General features: G+C 39.4%; 1 protein-coding gene across 2 annotated transcripts in view; it reads right to left on the bottom strand.

Moving 5' to 3' along the window:
• Positions 1-20,144, bottom strand: part of NELL1 (neural EGFL like 1) — an 854,093-nt gene that overhangs the window by 699,581 nt on the left and 134,368 nt on the right. For both annotated transcript variants that reach the window (XM_066251133.1, XM_066251134.1), the window contains exon 5: positions 7,594-7,690. In XM_066251133.1, the coding sequence (XP_066107230.1) occupies positions 7,594-7,690 (97 nt within the window). The remainder of the gene's footprint in view (positions 1-7,593; positions 7,691-20,144) is intronic.

Below are 20,144 nucleotides of genomic sequence, written 5' to 3'. Positions count from 1 at the left end.
ACATGATATACCTCTCTCCATTCAGGTACTCTTTTGTAATTTGTTATAAAATTTTATAATTTTCTCTATAGTTGTCATGTATATATTTTGTTTGATTTGTTCTCACGTACTTTATACACTTCTGATATGATAAGTGAAACATTTTGTTTAACTGCACATGTGCTGCTGTTGCTGCTGCTACTTTATTGCAGTGGTACACCTGGTTTTGTCTTTGGTTATTATAGCCAGCACTCTTTCTGCACAATCTTGATAATTCTAATAATTTGTGAACCCTAACTTGATTGTTTTCATTTTTATAATCCTTACAGCTTTTATTTATTGGTGGCTTGTATTTACTTATTACTGTAGGTGCTGGAAGAACCTACACTATAATATGAAAAGAAACAGTTGTAATAAGAATTCTTGCCCTGGCCAGTTGGCTCAGTGGTAGAGCATCAGCCTGGCGTGCAGAAGTCCCGGGTTTGATTCCCGGCCAGGGCACACAGGAGAAGTGCCCATCTGCTTCTCCACCCCTCCCCCTCTCCTTCCTCTCTGTCTCTCTCTTCCCCTCCCACAGCCAAGGCTCCATTGGAGCAAAGATGGCCCGGGCACTGGGGATGGCTCCATGGCCTCTGCCTCAGGCGCTAGACTGGCTCTGGTCGCAACAGAGCGGCACCCCAGATGGGCAGAGCATCGCCCCCTGGTGGGCGTGCCGGGTGGATCCCGGTCGGGCGCATGCGGGAGTCTGTCTGACCGCCTCCCTGTTTCCAGCTTCAGAAAAATACAAAAAAAAAAGAAAAAGAATTCTTGTCTAGTTCTTGATTCTATCAGTACTTCTCTTCATATTTAAATTGCAAGTATGATGTTTTTATGCATGTTTAATTTATACACTCTTTATCAGTTTGATGAAGTTTCCTCCTATGACTATTTTGCTAAGAATTTTTTATCATGAGTCAGTATTGAATTTTATATAGTGCTTTTTCTGCCTGGAGATGACCACAGGATTTCTTTTCTCCTTTTGTTTGTTTAATGCGGTAAATTATATTAATAAACGTATTGATGTTAATAACTGATCTGCACTGTTGGAATGATCAACTTGGCCTCTCTCATACATCCAGACACACACACAAGTATATTCATTTTGCTAATTATTGTGGGAACCGGGACTCAAGTTCACACTATCCTCGTGAATGAGATGGGGAGTGCTCTCATTTATTCTACTCTCTGAAAGAGTTTATGTAAGATTGGAATTATTTCCTTGGATGTTATAGAATCCCCTGCAAAATGGTCTGAACCCTGTGGTTACTGGTGAAGAGACATAGGAGACTGCAAAAATGATCACAATCATTTGCTTCTTGCTGGACTCCTGCCCTCTGCGATGGGAATTTGTAGCATATCCCATAAAAAGGTGAAGTCTATTTCCTATCCCGTTAAATCTGGCCTATTACCTGGTCAAGGTAATGTGGCAAAAACAACAATGTGCAAGTTTCAAGTCTAGGTTTCAAAAGACTGTGTACCCTTCTTCTGCTCCAGCTGTGGAAACCCTGTCTGGACACCAGGGTAAACGAGCTTGGGGTAGACTGCTAGAAAATGAGTGATCACGTGAAGCAGAGTTGAGCCATCATGACGAAGGCCATGCAAGTTCAGCCAGTGCCCAGAAGGCCTAAGCAGCTAACAAAAGATACCTAAGCGAACCCACTGAGAACAAAAGCATTCTGCTAAACCCAGCACAGATGCACAACTCACAAACTTGTACACTAAGTAAATGATTGCTCTTCCAAGCCAGTAAGTTTTGGGTTGATTTGCTAAGCATCAAAAACTAACTTATCCAATAGATTTTGACTCATGAATTCTTTATGATATTATCAATTTTTCATTTCTTAACGCCAGTTTGATCATTTATGTATTTTAGGTAATTTTCCATTTCTATTTAATCTTTCATTTTATTGGCATAACATTGTTTATAAATGCTTAATTAGCATTGTATTAAGTTTTATGGTATTTTAATGTGCTTTTTGTTATCCCTACTCTATTTTAATTCAAGTATTTTAATATGCTTTTTGTTATTTCTACTGTTTTTTATGCTTCTCTCATTTCTTTTTCTTGCTCAAACTTCCAGATCTGTCTTTTCAAGTGAGCACATTTTGGTTTTCTTGGTCTTCTCTATTGTATCCTACTCATCTTTTTATTAATTTCTGGGTTTTTTTAATTTATTGATTTTTAGATAGAAGAGAGAGAGAGAAGGATAGAGGGGGGAGAGGCAAGAAGCATTCTCATAGTAGTAGCTTCCCATACGTGCCTTGACCAGGCAAGCCCAGGGTTTCTAACTGGCAACCTCAGAGTTCCAGGTTGACGCTTTATCCACTGCACCACCACAGGTCAGGCAATTTCTGTTCTTATAAGCTTATGTGTTTATACTCTTTACTTTCTTTGGATTTATTCTGATTACCATTTCCTAACATCTTAAATCGGATACTTCACTCATTACATGTCTGCCTTTTCTGCTTGTGTAGGCTAAAACTACTTTGAATAGCTTCTCCTGTTCTACGGTGTGCCTGTTTACTCTCCTAGTCATGTACTGTGAAGGAAAAAATAGCTTCCCATTTTAATATTCCAATATATCAACCATATTCTTGGTGATTATTACTTTTATGTCTTATTTGAGAAACAGTTTTCCTACACTGAGCTCATAAAGACAATTTTCTATGCTGCCTTTTAAATCTTTACTGTTTTACCTTTCAAATTTAAATCTATAATGCCCTGGAATTGATTTAGTATGTAGTGTGAAAGGGAAGTCAAGATTAGCTGTTGGCCCAGAGGAGGATCCATATGGCCCAGCACCCTGCAGAGAGACCATTCTTCCCCAGGATTCTTTACACTGCAGTGTCCATGTTCAGCTTAAGTTTATGCATCTGTAGCATTATTTATCATTGTGTGGTAAACTTCTCAGCTCTTCGGGTTGATATTACCTGAGCTTCTACAGTCTTCTCATGTTTGGCTCAGCCTATTTCTTCTTTCCACTTCACCATCAGCATTTATGAATCCTGGTCGACGCTTTATCCACTGCGCCACCACTGGTCAGGCGAATCCTTTTTTTTTTATTGTTTCAATAAAACCAATATACATCAGAATTTGAGTATTATGAATCCAATATAATACTTTAACTTTTAAGCCCTGAGTGTAAATTATTTAAATTTGATAATTAATATTACAAAATAGAATTACATCTGCTGTATTATAGTAAACATTTTTTCCTCTTCTTGCCTTAATTTGGGTTGATAGAACTTTTTAATAAATCTCCTCATTCTCTCATACTTACATTTGCGAATTAAACACTATTATTTCAGTGTTGGTTTATATTTTTAACATGCAAACTTTAAGTCTAAAAGTAATCAACTTCTGTATGCATTTTCTGACAATTATAAGGCCTACAACACTTTAAATCAGATTATCTCCCATTACTATTTTATTGTAATCTAATGTTTATTTACATTTTCTTTTTAAATTAGGCATTATAATTTAATCAAACAGTAATTAGTCAAGTTCTTTCATACTTTCAACAATTCATTCACCAATTCTTGCACTATATGTCTTTCTTCTTTAATGAAGATTGGTATTAACTGAGAGTTTTCTTCGTCTATAAATTCTTTATTTTGCATTCATTCTCAAATGATAGCTAAGCTGGATATACAACTACATTTGGGAGTTATTTTCTTTCAAAACTTTGAAAACCTTTTTATAGTATATTTGAGCTTCTGCTTTTACTGTTTAAAAGCCAGCTATTCAATCTTTGTTACTTGTTTGTAGAAAATTTGCCTTTTCTCACTGGCTACTTTTAAGGTATTCTCTGTGTCTTTGGGGTTCTGCTATTTCACTAATATGTCTAGGCATGTGTGGCTTTCTATTTATCTTGATTTGTGTAACAGACTATTAAAATTCTTGTCCTCCTTGCATCCATATCCTTGCAATGCAATAGTCAAAATAGTTCTTTAAGAAGTGGAGTCTATTTCTTTACTCCTTGACTCTACATTTGGTCATATGACTTGCTTTGGGTAGGAAATTATTAGCAAATGTGATTTAGCAAACAGAGCCTAGAAAACCACTAGCACATCCTCTCTCCTTATACTTGAACCTAAAGTCTGCCATGTGGATATAAGCCTGAGCTAGACCACCAGAGACTGAGACCATCTGGAAGAAAACTGAGGCATGCCAGTCAATAGCCAGTCTACCAAAAGAGATGTAAAGAGGCTATCTCAGACCATTCTGCCACCTGCTGACTTGTCAACTGACTACAGATACTTGAGAGAGCCCAACACATGTCAGCGTAGCCAGGCCAGACCAGAAAAATCAGCCAATCAACCCAAAGAATTGTGAGCTAAATAAAATGGCTATTGTTTAATAAGCCCTGATTCCAAAACCAAATAAGAACACTACAAGAAAACTACAGGGCAATAACCTTGATAAATACAGATACAATAATTCTCAACAAAATATTAACAAACTTAATTCAAGAGTACATTAAAGGATCATACACCACAAATAAGGGAGATTTATCTCTGATATTCAAGGGTGGTTCAACATATACCAATCAACAAATGTGATACATCACAACAGAATAAAAGATAATCATACAATCATCTCAATAGATGTAGAAACAGCATCTGACCAAACCTAAACATTCTTTCTAAAATTATTTTTATTTACTTATCCTTTTCTTTTTCTTTTTAGAGAAAGAGACAGAGAGCAAAAGAGAGAAAGAGAAAGGGGAGGGGGAGCAAGAAGCATCAACTCCCATATGTGCCTTAACTGGGCAAGCCCAGGGGTTTGAAATGGTGACCTCAGCATTCCAGGTAGAAGCTTGATCCACTGTGCCACCACAGGTCAGGCTAAACATTATTCAATGATAAAAATGCTCAACAAATTGGGCACAGAAGGAACATAATTCAAAATAATAAAGATTATATATGACAAGCCCACAGATAACATTATACTCAGTGGTGAAAGCTGAAAGCTTTTCCTCTAAAATCAGAAAAAAGACAGGCTGCCCACTTTGATATATCTACTCAACATAATACTAGAAGTCCTAAGCAAGAAAAATAAATAAAAGGCATTCAAATTAGGAAGGAAGAAGTAAAATTGTCTTGTTTGCAGATGGTGTGACCTTATATTATATAGAAAATCCTAAAGATTCCTCGTTTAAAAACTCTAGAACTAGCCTGACCAGGCAGTGGCATTGTGGATAGAACATCGGACTAGGATGCAGAAGACCCAGGTTTGAAATCCCGAAGTCGCCAGTGGGCTCACCAGCTTCAGCATGGGTTGCTGGCTTGAGCGTGGGATCATAGACATGACTCCATGGTTACTGGCTTGTGCCCAAAGGTCGCTGGCTTGAGCAAGGGGTCACTGGTTTGGCTGTAGCCCCAGTCAAGGCACGTACAAGAAAGCAGTCAATGAACAACTAAGGTGACACAATGAAGAATTGATGCTTCTCATCTCTCTCCCTTCCTGGCTGTCTGTTCCTATCTGTCCCTCTTTCTGACTCTCTCTGTCTCTGTAAAAAAAAGTAAAAACTCTAGAACTAATTAATAAAGTCAGTGAAGTTGCAGAACACAAAACCAGATACAGAAATCAATTGTTTCTATGCACCAACTATATAATATATGAACAAATTTTAAAAATTATCTTATTCATAATAACATCAAAAGAATAAAAGTCTAAGGAATAAATTTAGCCAAGAAGGTAAAGTACTGTACACGGAAAACTACAAGATTTTGTGTCTTCTCAAGTTTTTTTTAATAAAACAAATAGAAAGATATCCTGTGTATGGATCAGAAGAATTAATATTGTTAAAATGTCCAAACTATCCAAAGAAATCTGCAGATTCAATTTAATCCCAATCAAAATTCAAATACCATTTTTCACAGAAATAAACAACAACCATCCTAGAATTTGTATGGAACCATGAAAGACCGCAAATAGATAAAGCAATCCTGAGAAAAAAAGAACAAAGTTGGAGGCATCACACTTCCTGATTCCAAACTAAACTATAAAACTATACTAATCAAAACAGTATAATACTGGTATAAAAATAGACACACAAACCAAAAAAAAAAAAAATCAAGAGGTAAATCATCAGGTAAGTGCAAGTAAAACCACATGTGATGTCACTTCACAACTACTAAAATGATTAACATCAAAAAGACAAGAGATAGGTTTTGGCAAGGGTATGGAGAAAAGGAAACCCTATGCATTGTTGGTTGGAATGTAAACTGGTACAGCCATTATGGAACATGGTAGTACATTTCTTTAAAAAATTAAAAATTGAACTACCATATAATCTAGCAATCCCATTTTTGGGTAGATTCATATTACACTGAGTATATACCCAAAGGAAATGAAATCACTACCTCAAAGAGATACCTACACCCCGAGTTCATTACAGCATTATTTATAATAGCAAAGACATGGACACAATCTAAATGTCTGTCAACAAACCTTGAGGGTATTGTGTGAAGTAAAATAAGACAGAGAGACAAATAGTGTATGATATCATTTATCTGTGGAATTTAACAGCTGAACTCATGGGGGCAGAGAGTAGCTGGGAGAGAGGGAAATGGGAAGAAGTTGGTCAAAGGGTACAACTTCTATCTATAACATGAATAAGTTCTGGTGATCTAATGTACAGACAGCACAGTGATCAGAGTTATTAATATTGTGTTATATACTTGAAAGGTGCTAAGAGAAAAATGTTAAATATTCTCACTGGAAAGAAGAAATGGCAATTATGAGATGGTGGTATTCGCTAACACTGGGGTGGTAGTCATTTTGCAATACTTAAGTGTAACATATGAACCCCTTGCATACCTTAAACTTACACAATGTTATAGGTTAATTATACCTCAATAAAGTTGAAAAAATAAATAAGGACTAAGCTTGAGTCCCTCAGTTCCTCGCACCCGCAGATATCCCTTGGTTTTCATTTCCCTTCAGGTATTCAGCCTCTATGAATCTCCCTTCTTAGGAGTGCCATGATAAATCTTAAAACATTTTGTTCTGTTTCGTCCAGATTTTATAGGCATTTTGAAGCACAAGGATTTTAAAAATATCTCGTCTACTCGATTGCCAGAAGCCAAATTCTCCCATTCTATTGAAGAACAAGACTATCTTAAAATTTCATGGTTTTTAAGGTCTTCATTTTATCACTGTACCCTCATGTTCCTATGAAGCACAATAACGCAGTGATTGTACTGTCCTCTTTATAGACGAGCAAAGCAAAGCTTTTCCATAACACTGATGTCTGTTTCCTATTGCGTATCTAAACATCCCCCGCCCCCTGAAATGATTTAGCGTACATTTTGAGGATGAAAACCCATTTAAAGATTACGTTAATCATTAGGTTAATGAGAAACACCATCAGGATTATTTTACATTCTGCATCATTGGTACCCGGTGCCACAGTGACCTGTGTGACCCCAGGCAAGTCACGTAATTCTCTGCCTCTCAGAGAGTTTCAAAGCACTTACTTCAAAAAATCATGAAGATTAAATGATTTAACTCACTTCAAGTACATTAACAAAAACAAAACACGTGGCAAGAGTAGAAAGCAGTTCTTACTTTGAATAAGCCATGCTTTTGGTTGCGCTGACCAAGCCATACATTGCTTCCAGGGGGGAAGTTAGTCTCCGGAGGGTCTATCACACGCTCATAAATCCTGTCGGGGCAAAGACTGCAGTTAGTGATAAAGAAGCACAGAGCACAGCAACAGCTTCCGCTGGAGAGACATGGAGCCAGTATGTGGCATGGTTTAAATGACAGGGTTGTCATTTAACCATGAATGTAGAGATCTGTCTCTTGACAACGCTGTGTTCCCTGGGTGAAATTCAAACCGGCCCCCGTACACAGAGGGCAAGGAGAGGCTGAGGACAGAGGCAGACCGCGCCAGGTCTGCCAGCGGCAGTTCTCATAAGCAAGAGAACTCACCTCGGAGGCTTATCTTGGGTGGTCACCAGCAGAGATTCCCCCCCACACACACAATCCTAAATTTACACAGAGGCTTTAAATGGGTACTGACATGTATACACTCAAGAACACACTACTCTCAAGACCATACCCTGAGTGGCCGCTAGTGTGGGAAGAGTAGATGGAATGTCCATTCCAAGGATAGTGGAGGAGGTGAGGAGCCTCCAGGTGCCCAGGTCCAGCATGTGGCTCAGCCAGCAGTCAAGTCCTCTCAATGACCTCTTCCAACACTTGGACACATTATCAAGGCCCCTCATGGCTTTCTATCTTCACCTTTTTTGTCAGGTGTAGGAGGAAGAGGGTAGCATGAATATCTACTCTCAGCAACCAACATCCCACCAACTTTGTGAGTAAAATAATTTTCTCCATATCCATATTACAGGTGAGTGGGCTGAGGCTCGGGGAATACAAATGAGTCAATAAAGTAAAGATAATCAGAGAGTGGTAGAGTTGGGATAAGAATCTGCAGCTGCCTGCTTCTAAAGCCCACGCACTTTCCTCTCTACACAACTCCTCCCTGGCTCAGCTTATGTAGCTGCCGCTCATTTGTACACTAACCTGCTCTACCCCTCTAAACACATGTGTAGCAGCTGCTCAGATGAGAACATGCTTAATCTACAAAATCAAGCTACTGAACTCATCATCTAATCAGCAAATATCTATAGAGCACTTTTTATGGTCAGAGCTCCACATGAAGCAACAAGAGATAGAGCAATAAAACAGGCACAAAGTCCTAGCCTCGTGGAGCAAAAAAAAAGTAAGAGAAAATTCTGTGTATGAATAAAATCTTCATATATCTTCATATATGATTACAGGAAGACACAGAATTAATACAGAAGAGACAACAGCCCCAGGGTCTCTGAACATACTCACTAAATGACTGAGTTATCTCAACTGTCCTCCTGCCTTACCACACCCCAGTGCGTCAGTCACCAGTATTTAGGTGTGTGCTCTCTTCATATACAGTCCCTGCAACCACATGTGATCATAGGCCTCCCCCCACCCCCGCCACCGCACCCTGGCCGGTACCTCCCAGCACTTGAACGCTGGAAAGAGGAAGGACAAGCTTGCCCAAGTACTGAACTTGTCCTCGGATGCTCAGAAGATTCTGACTGGGGAAAGATAGAGTGGCCATCGGTGACATTCAGCGCATCATGATGGCTCTGTCCAGTTCCTACATTCTCAGTCCTTGCTCAGACAGCCGCAGGAGCAGTCATCGCCTGGTAGGACCAGAGGTCTAACAACCCATCAGCCCAGCCCTCCTTGCTGGGAGGAAGCTGACTGCCCCCTGCCAGAGGTGATGTATTCATTCCTCCAGTGGCTCTCAGAGGAAAGTGTGGAAGAACAGAAAGACGGTTCAGTGGTGTCAAGGCAAGTGAATGATTGCAAGACTCTTACAGGCAGGAGCTGTCAGGCCACAGCCTTGGATCTTAGCCGCATCAGCCGTTCCTCCCCTGTTCCCCACTGGAAACATGCTGCCGCCCAACAACCCAGGCAACGTATTCAGCTGGCAGGGCTCCGCAAGCATCAGGTCTCTCTTAACTAATCGTCTTTCCATTATAAATGGAGGCTCAAGATCTAAGCAGAGAAAAGTAAGTTTCCTTAAAAAAAAACAAAAACAAAAAAAAACAGGCTGTATTCTCTCCCCAGGAACTCAGTCATTTTTTTTTCTGTCTGTTAGAACAAACCATTTCAAATTAAGCAGTTTATCAAAGCTGCTTCAACACGAAAATGTGCTATATACTTCCTTAAAAATGTTTTTCCTAAAATTAGGAAAAAGGCAAATTTACAACATAAGAGAAATGCATAAATTATAGTTAGATCACTTAATAGAATTCGCTGCAGTCATTAAGAGTCAGAACCATACAGGCTGTGAAATACGGAAAAGCATACAAAATAATTTCCACTGGAGGAAAGTAGAACGCAAAGTTACCTGTATTTATGCACTGTGGAGACAATGATGCAAAATTATGTTCAACGTTGGGGGGTTTCAGAGGAAGCCAGAGGGAAACATGTCACTGTGCAGGTGAAGAGGCAGCGTCTAATTTTCAAATAAGCTTGTTTTACTAATGAATGGAAAATACTGTCAAACTATTTATCTTAACCTTCATTTTTAAAACACTGGCAATCTGTCAGGGTGAGAGGAGCTTTCTATTCAAACCCTTTCTGGTTTTTGATATATGAGGTGAGCTCCCATGAGCAGAGCAACTCTTCATCACTGTTTATTAAGGGCGGTAATGAAAGAAGAACAATCAAAGAGATCAACTTTTTGTCCCGCCATATCTTTCACAACCAGAGTAACTACTTGTGACTTACAATACAAACAGTCCAGGAAGCAAGCAGCTGAGGGCCAACCCCTATGGGTTATCGGCCCTCGTGTTAAAGGGGCGAGCTGATCACCAGTGATCAGCTACCTGACCTTTAGAATGAAAGGGTTATTGTCAGATAGTTCTATAAGCCCTAACGTACTACGGGAAAGACTTTATGATGACCAATATGCAAAACTCAATAATACAGACTGAAAAATCGTGTGATCAAACTTAACACTTTACATGGATAATCACGAGGAAAATGCAGGCAATGCAAATGAGTGAAATGTGATAATCCTTTTCCAGTGTCTTCCTCCACCATCGCCAGCCCAGAAGATTTACACAGGAAGCCTGAGAGAGGAAGCACGATGAACCCTTCTCACTGTTTTTCATCCAGAAAAGAGAGAGGAATGGCAAGTTTGAATCCCTCAGGCAGACAACTCCCTAACAGGAAAGCCGTACAGATGTATTTCAGGAGCAAGAGAAATAGTCACAGCAACTTGGAAATTAATCAGCTTAAGCACAGTCCTTTTGACAAGCACACAACGGACCGCTTCGGTTGATTGCATTATAATCAGCCTAAATTTATCACATTTCCGTAGGTTATCTAATACAAATAATGTATTCATCCCCCAACTGTCTAAAATCTACCCTGCCTTTTGGTTAAAGAAAAGTTAATTTCCACTTGGTCACGTTTCTAGGCCTGACACTCAAAGGTGCTGCCTAGTAAGCAGTACTGAGAGGACTACAGGAATTCTGTGTGCCATTAGTACTGGTGTTATTTTAAAGGGTAAGGATCTCATTTCTAAGACAATACCATGCCAAATTAAACATCCAGTCAAATATAAAAACTGCCTGAGAGGACAGAACAACGCAAAGAGCAGCGGACCCGCCCTTGTAAAAGTCAGTCACTGAATCGACGGCTCACAGGAGGAATTTTCTTCACAAGGTACAACCTCCCTTTATTCTTGACTTTGGTTAAGAATGCCCTCCTGAGCAAGTGTCCTGTCGTCTACTTAAAAGCCAGTCAATATTCTACGAAGAACTCGATTTTCTGTTAAAAGATAAAACCCTCGGAGCTCAACACAAAGCAAATGCAGTGATTCAACAACACTCCTTATGAAGGAATATTGGATTTTTATTTACCTGGATGAAGAAAGGCCTCTGTAGGGACTCCACAGTACCTTTCCCAATTATATAGAAAAATGAACTTCCAATGTAAACAACGTGAATCGACACGTATTATGCCGCTGTTCAATAAGACAGTATGAAGCCCACACGAGATGGTGAATGAAGAGGTTTACCTTGGGCTTCGGCTAGAATTGAAGAGAAGCATCCAGGGTCCCCCTGAAGAGGCAAGCTGCGATGACCTTCCTTCACTAGCTACAGCCTCATCCTCACTGCCTTTTAGCTGGCACTAGTGATTCTCAAGATACTCCTTGGAGAAAGTTCCCTCTGCAGAACACAAGGCAATTCCTTTCCTGTTTCCCTCCCCCTTCCACATGTCGTGGGTGACCTTGTATAGGAGTCTTATGGTAAAAGGGGTATAATGCAATCTCTCCCCTCTGGGCCTCAGAGATGTGAGAATAACAGTGTTTGATCTCCACTAGAAAAACAAAAGACATCTATGGTGTCATTAGCATTCTTCTCGGCCCTGACATTGGCTGAGTATTCATTCTGCAGCAATCGACAAACTGGTTCCTCAAAGCTTACTTCACTCACTGTGACAGGAGCTTCTAGCAACTGTGGACACAGATGAGCGACTTGTTGAATTTCCACCTCAATTGACTGGCGGTTGTTAATTACGTGCACGTGTGGCATACACAGGGCATAGGCCTGGGACCAGAAAGACACGAAAGGAATTCCCCCAGAAGGAGAGCTTTGCAGTCCCTTTCCACTGATATGTTTAACCAAACCAGATGACTCTCAACAAAGGACGAGATTTTAAAAGCACCTGTGGTACTATCCAGGAGAAAAACTGTGATGGGTAAAAGGGTTATAGGGGTGAATACAGTATGCCTTCCATGTGTGAGAATTGAATTCCAACCTAAATCCCTGCAGAGGGAGGACCAAATCGTGGCTCAGAAGGTTCCCAACCAGTTCCTTAGCAGCTGGCTGCAGAGTCGCTACAGATGCGAACAAAAAAGAGAAGGTGAAGTTGAAATCTGGAAGAAGATGCTCTTATTTTGGTAAATGAGAAGGCAGTGGTGTTCCAATGTGATTAGCAAATACTGCTGCCAGGCCCTCCAAAGAGAGAAGAGGTCTTTCCAAAAAAGATCAAGACCTAATGGGCGCTGCTCCATCCACTTAGAAAACACTTGTCAAACTCATGCTTTCTCTTGCCTAGCTATTTTCACTATCTCCTCTTTCTCCCATCTGGATCTGGATACCAAGGGTACTACTGCCCCTTCTTAGCCATATTTTATGCCCCTAATATTCCCCTTCCACTACTTCTTACCACCTCTTCCTCTCTGCCTAAAGTTCATGACTCAGATATCATTCCAAGGTGATGCTGATGGATCAGGATCAAATAACCCACTCATATCAGTCTGTCCTAGCTAACATTGTTACCTATGGTTTGGCAGTATAATAGCAAATGTGGTTATTGAATCTGCAGGAAAATACGAAGTTGGTGTGATTATTTCAATCGTAGGATAATACCTGCAGGATTAAAAGCATCATTAATAGGCAGGATTTAGGTCCAAATCAAATAAATTAAATTTAACATGTAAGAATGAAAGACCCCATGCTTAGGGATTATGCTTCTCAAAGACAGAATGTGAGATCTAAGGCTGAACAGAATATATACTGACATAAAAAATTTAAAAAAAAATACTTAGCTGTTTTGAGCAACACCAAGCTAAGATAAAGCTGTCAAAAAGGATGTTGTGATCTTATACTGTATCCTGAGAAGATTATTATTTCATTCTAATCTGAGTCAATCTGCCCAGAGATAATCATATTTAGTTGCAGGAACTTCTCAGATGATAAACAGACACACTTTAGGACGAACCAAGCAAGATCTGTGAGGGCGTCGCGAGCCAAATCAAATGATGAATGGTTGAAGGAACAGAGGACATTTAGTCTGAAGAAATAAAGATTAGGGATAACATGATAAAGTCTTCAAATATTTGAAGAACTGTCATGTGGAAGAGGAATGAGACTTGTTCTATGTAGTTAAAAGAGGAAAAATGGTACCAACAAAGTGTAAGGAAGCTACAAGAGGGCACTTTTGGTTCAAGATAAGAATTTTCTAACAGTCATAAAATACAGAGGGAAGAAACAGCCTTGGGAGGCAGTGAACTTCCCCGTGTCCAAAAGGTGTCCTGTCCAATCACAGAGGATCATTTGGCACGGATAGTAAACCTCAAACTCAAAGAGGCAGAGAGAGACTGACTGCCTCAAAAGTTATAAGAGCTGCTCTGAGTGAGTGCCTACTACATACCAGAACTTTACACACTTTATAATCCCTGAAATAACCTTAAAAGGCAGGCCTTACTATACTCAGTTGACAGATACAAGTGACTTGCCTGATACCACTCAGTAAATGGTGAACCCTAAATTCAAATCCAGGTGTGAATTTCTGCCCTGCCATATTGTCTTATTATCCTCTATTGAGTCAGTTCTCTTAAAGCCCAGTATTCAAATAGCGGGTTGCATAAACAGTGAGACACAGAAAGATCAATGCACTAAAGTCAGAAAACCTCTGTTTGTGTCTTAGCTTCACTACTTACACTTGAAGACTGGGGGCAAGTTACTAAATCTGTCTGGACCTTCAGTTTCTTCATTCATAAACTTTTAATAATAATGCCTACTGCACAGGTTTTCAATGAACCTAAAACAGATCATCTAAGTAAAAAATACAGTGTACATTCTAAAAAGCTTTTTAAAGTAGAACATTATTACTATTATTAGGTGTGATATCAATGCTCTTAACTTCCCAGAACTCTCTAAAAGATACTTTAACTTGAAGTATTTTCAGGAAAAAAATATCAGAAGCCTCCTTTAAGCTGCTTGGCTCAACTGATTAGAAAATAGCACCCACTCTCAGCTTTATAATTTCTATGAAACGGGAGTTTAGAGGAAGCGATCTGATAAAAAAAAAAAAAAAAGAACAGAGAATAAGAGCCTCCTAAATCCCTTCCTACGTGTTGCCACTGACGGCACATGGAGGCCATAGTCACTGGTCCCATGTTCTCTAGGAACGCGCTGCTAACTAACAGCAGCTAGCTGCCTCTAAAATATTTGCTGAGATTCATGAATGGGTGATAATTTAGTGTAAGCCATTTTATTCTTCATTTAGATGAAGACTTACATGTTATGACAAGCCCAAAAAGACTGCAACTAACAGAAAGCACACACTGGTAACTGGGACTTTCAGGCCTGGAAAGGAAAGGACACTGAAGGTCTTCGATCCAACCTCCATCTGCTACTTGTTATATTAATATTAAACATCTAAAAGCCATCTGTCATGCATAGAGTGTAAGTGACATCCTCGTGTAACGTTTTAAAGCTTCCCAGAGCAAATGGATGTCTCCCAAAGGCCTGATGATTGACCATTTCTTAAAAACCCATATGAAATATGTCAGGGTCTAGCAGGTATGGTGAGGTACAAGGGAAATATGTTTTCCCTCTCTATCTAGTCCTGATACAACCACAGAACAATTCACACAAAACATTAGCATCCCCGAGATTCAATGAGAGATCCATACTCAGAATGTTTTAGGTTTTCAGGACCTAGGAAAGTCCTGAAATAAAGTCCATTGGCTGTTTCCCAAAGCTGACACTATGGCAGCCTAGTATGCTTTTAAAAAATACAAATTTCTAGGTCCCTCATAAAATCAGACTTACACATGGCAACCTGGCCCCACTGGAGTCCTTATTTGGTATTGTCTGTCCTCAAGCAGCCAAGTCAGACTTGACTGGGAGCTCCTGTCACAACCATTCCACTCCGGCCACGCTAGCCTACGAAGGGAGCAGCTGGGACTCCACTTAGGGAATTGTCAAGGCAGAGTGAGAGGCATCGAGAACAGTCTCCTCTGTGGGGCCATTTCTAGAGGTTTTTCTAGTTGAAGAAAAAAAAAAGGGAAGACAGTTGCCTGACCTGTGGTGACGCAGTGGATAAAGCATCAACCTGGAATGCTGAGGTTACTGGTTCCAAGTCTGGGCTTGCCTGGTCAAGGCACATACATGAAGTAATTACTATGAGCTGATGCTTTCTGCTCCTCCCCATCTCTTTCTCAAATCAATAAATAAAATCTTTTTTTAAAAAAAAGAAAGCAATATAAAGAAAACTCTTTCAGCATCCCAGCTTTCTGTGGTGCATATAAAGAAGTACAAGAGTTCTAACTATGCTCCATTACTAGTTGTATGGAGGGAGGGAAGAAAGAAGGGAGGGAAGAAAGAAGGAAGGGAGAAAGGGAGGGAGAAAAAGAGGGGAAAAGGGAGGAAAGGAAAGAGGGAGGAAAGGAGGGAAGGAGGGAGGGAGAGAGGGAGAGAGGGAGGGAGGTTGGGAAGGAGGGAGGGAGGGAAGGAGGGAAGGAGGGAAGGAGAGAGGGAAGGAGAAGATAGCCAAGTAAACAAATAACTCTGTAATTTCAAATAGTTGCAAATGCTACAAAGAAATATAAATTAGGCAAACTGGCTATCTACATTTGCCCCTTGAGTGGTACACTCTTTGCCCCTCTTTGTCTTGCTTTATGCCAAAGAAGACTGACAGGTTCCCTGTCCTTTTGGTCCAGTTGGTTTTCAGCCAGCAGGAATTGCCAGCAAGAGGGCAGGAAGGGACTGAGGTCAGGGTACTAACTAATTAGTATGTGAATACAGCACTCACTGGGTCCTGGAAGCTGCTCCCATTAAGAACAACGCTAGCAAAGAAAGCCTTTGACTACTAAGCGGTGCTGTCATGTGTCTTTCTCCCTCTCTCTCTCAGTTGCTGTCTACAGTCCTCCCAATAAAAATGTGTCAATACAAACTTGATTGTTTTTTAATATTGTTTACAGAGAGGACAACTTGTGTGCCTTGACTTCTGCTTTGCAGGAAGTACACTGAATTATTCATTTAGTTTGGGATTCTTTCTTTTAAAAAGTAATCATCACCTTCTGAAGAGAAATTTTTTTATTTTTTCATGCTATCGGTCCCGTCGGACTTTAGAAGTTCACAATCACTGAAGAAGAGCGAAGCAATTTAGATAAAATTTCCTGTTCTGAGAGAAGACTTTTGTTATTAAATGTGAGGCATTCAATAGTAACCGGCAGCTGTTTAATCAAAAAGTTATTGTTCATTGTGGAGGCGAAATTGGAGTTTGGAAAGCAATGTGGCTACAGCGTCAAGCTCAGAAAATGCCTGATGGCTTCAAATTCTTTTCAAACTCCGTCTGACCATTTCAAATATAACAGCCCACTTCTAATAAGGAATTTCCTGGGTGATAATAAGAAAGTCACTGAGATGACTGAGATCTCCTACTCATCTCTTTAATTATCCCTTTTCATTGTGACCCCTTATATTCAGATTCCAGGGTATAAATCAAAGACAGTTTTCAGCAATGTCTCAAATAAGCCTATTACTTATATTAAAGACACACAGGTGACTCCTTGAATTCCAAAACCCAAATGAATGATAAAAGAAAAATTAAGAAGGTGAAAGAATTACAAGAAGGGAGAATTCTGCACACAAGTAAAAGAAAATGGTTTGGGAGAAAAGTCATGGAAAAAGACTAGATCCAAGAGTCCAAAGGCCTCTACTCTAAATTCTGGGTTTAACTGCTAAACTCAAGATGTGGCCTTGAATACATCACTTCATCTTCTCGGGCTGACTGCCTCACCTTGCACATAAAGAGAATGGTGCCTGCCCTACTGGCCTATTTTTTCAGTCTCCGTGACACTGTACAGGAGTGCTTTGAAAACCGCTGCCCAATACCGCTGTGAAACTGGCCTAAGTAAAGAGGTGCTGAGCCATCTGAGAGCTCACTGCTTTTCCACATTCTCCTGGAGCCCCAGTTACATCCGTTTCCATAGGTTCAGAGACAATCTGGTTTAACTAGCATGACAATGTGCAGGGGGATATCTAAAATCAAAGAAGTCTACCCTCAAATGAGGAACTGCAATAAATCTCAGAACGCCCTCTCACCCCTGCATATGAAAGTCAAATTTCCGATCTTCACCGCACCTTGCTGCCTACCTCACTTACATCCTGTGATGTAATTAGTGGTTTGTGGCCAACTTGAAAGCAGAAACCAGTTCCTATATGCTGTGGCATCCCCAGTACCCCGGCCAAGGTCAGATACAAACTATACACTCCAGAATCATGGTTTTCATTTCACTTATTCCTGCACTTGAGTCAGTCGGGTCAGTTCCTGGAAGCAAGCATCTCTCTGATTGTATGATTATCCACTGGGTGAACTGGCTTGGCTCCCTCGCCTCTTAAATGGATTAATTGTCTACTTGTACTTCCAATATCAGGTTGATGGAAAGGTTGAAATGTAAATTTTTGATAGAGAGGATGATTGAAATAACTGAAGCATTACCCAAGTCAAGGCCATGCTAATTTCCATGCATAAATGAAAATTTGTATGCATATTCCCCCAGTCTCCTTAACCTCTCCCTCACCTTTTCATAGAGACCTCATAAACAACTCTCAGAAACACATAACTGCCTGGGCATTGCTGGCATCCAAAATAGCAATTAAGTGAACGAATAAATAAATGAATTGCTTGATAAAATCTAAGGCCTGAGCAGTCTCTGCACTTTAAAGAGACTCCAGCCACACTGAACGACTTGCAAGTCCTGGAAATGCCATGCACTCTCTTGTTTCTGTACGTTCTAGCGCTTACCTGGCTCTGTAATACATATACCAGGACTCAACTCAGCTGGGAAGCTTCTCTCAGACTACCTTTCATCCAGTTTTATTGAAAATGCTACTTTTATCCTTGGTTTTTATGTTGCTAAATAAATGCCTCAGGCCATCCTGAATTTCTTTCCTCCTTAAGTGATTTGGTCGTTTTTGCTCAAAGTCATGAGGATATTTTTTCTTTTATTGGAAATATAATATATAGTTTTACTAGAATGTATCTTACAGTTGACTTTACAGGTCCGTTTTCTCAGATTCATGATTGGTCTGCTCAATATATAGATTTGAATTTTCTTTTTTTTTCTTACATTGTAATTTTTAATATTTTATTAAGATATAATCACATACAATGCAATTTATCCATTTAAAGTACACTATATACTTCAATGGTTTTTGGTATATTACATAACTAACTTCATTAAGTTAGGTAAAATATACATAATATAAAATTTGTCATTTTAACAATTTTAAATGTACAATTCAGTGGCATTGATTACATTCACAATGTTATGCAACCACCACCATCTAGCTCCAAAATTTTTTCATCATTCCTACAAAAGCTCTGTAACCAGTAAGCAGTGACTTCATTTTTCCACCCCTCGGGCCCTGTTAACCTCTAATCATTCTTCTTCTATGAATTTGACTACTATAGACATTTCACGTAAGTAGAATCATATATCTGTCCTAAGGAGAATCATATATTTATCCTATTGTATCTGGCTTATTTTACTTAGCGTAATATTTTCAAAGCTTATCCACGTTGTAACATGTATCAGACTTGCACTTCTTGTCATAGCTGAATAATATTCCTTTGCATGGCCATACCACATTTTGTTCAACCATTCATCTGGTGATGGACACAAGTCCTTCCTGGCCATTGTGAAAAACACTACAGTACACACTGCCATGCAAATTTCTGTTCAAGTCTCTGCTTCCAATCCTTTTGGATATGTCCCTGTAAGTGGAATTGCTGGGTCACATGTTAATTTATGGTTAGTTTCTTGAAGAATCTCCAAACTGTTTTTACATTCCTACCAGAAATTTCCAAGTGTTACACTTTCTCTATCTCCTCGCCAACAGTAGTTTTCCTTTTCTTATTATAGCTACCCTAATTGTGATTTTTATATATTTTTTTCCAAATGATGAAAATGTTGAGCATCATTTCATGTGCTTACTATTTATGTATCTCCTCCAGAGAAATAGCTACTCAAATCCTTTGCCTATTTTTGAATTGGGTTGTTTATTGTTGTTATATTGCATTATTTGTTAAAGGAGTTCTTTATGCTAAATAAATAATCTCTTATCGGATATATGGTTTGCAAATATTTTCTACCATTTTGTGGGTTATCTTTTAACTCTTGGTTAGTATCATCTGATGCACAAAAGGTTTTAAACTTGATGAAGTCATCTATTTTTTTCTTTTATGACCTTTAGGTATCATATCCAAGAAATCACTGTCAAATCCAATTTTATAAAGATCTTTTTCCAAGTTTTCCTCTAATAAGAGTTTTATAGTTTTAGATCTTGAATTTAGGTCTTTGATCCATTTTGACTTAAATTTTGGATGTGGTGAATGGTAAGGGTCCAAATCCATTCTCTTGCAAGTGTATGTTCATTTTTACAGAACCACTTGTTGAAAACCCGTCCTATAAAAGTGAAACTAAGAGACATTGATAAGAGTGTAGTGGTTACAGGGGGGGGGGGGAGGGAGGAGAGGGAGAGGGAAAGGGGGAGGAGGAGGGGCACAAAGAAAACTAGATAGAAGGTGACAGAAGACAATCTGACTTTGAGTGATGGGTATGCAACATAAGTGAACGACAAGATAACCTGGACTTGTTATCTTTGAATATATGTATCCTGATTTATTGATGTCACCATTAAAAATAAAATTATTAAAAAAAAAAAAAGAAAACCTGTCCTTTCCCTATTGCATGGTATTAGTAAGCAACCATTCTGAAAATCAGTGGATTAGATTACCATGTGAGGATC

This window comes from Saccopteryx bilineata, chromosome 1 (genome assembly GCF_036850765.1).
Source record: "Saccopteryx bilineata isolate mSacBil1 chromosome 1, mSacBil1_pri_phased_curated, whole genome shotgun sequence".
NCBI classification, from domain to species: Eukaryota; Metazoa; Chordata; class Mammalia; order Chiroptera; family Emballonuridae; genus Saccopteryx; species Saccopteryx bilineata.
Note: the sequence above shows the minus strand (reverse complement) of the source record. Positions and strands in the feature narration are given on the sequence as shown.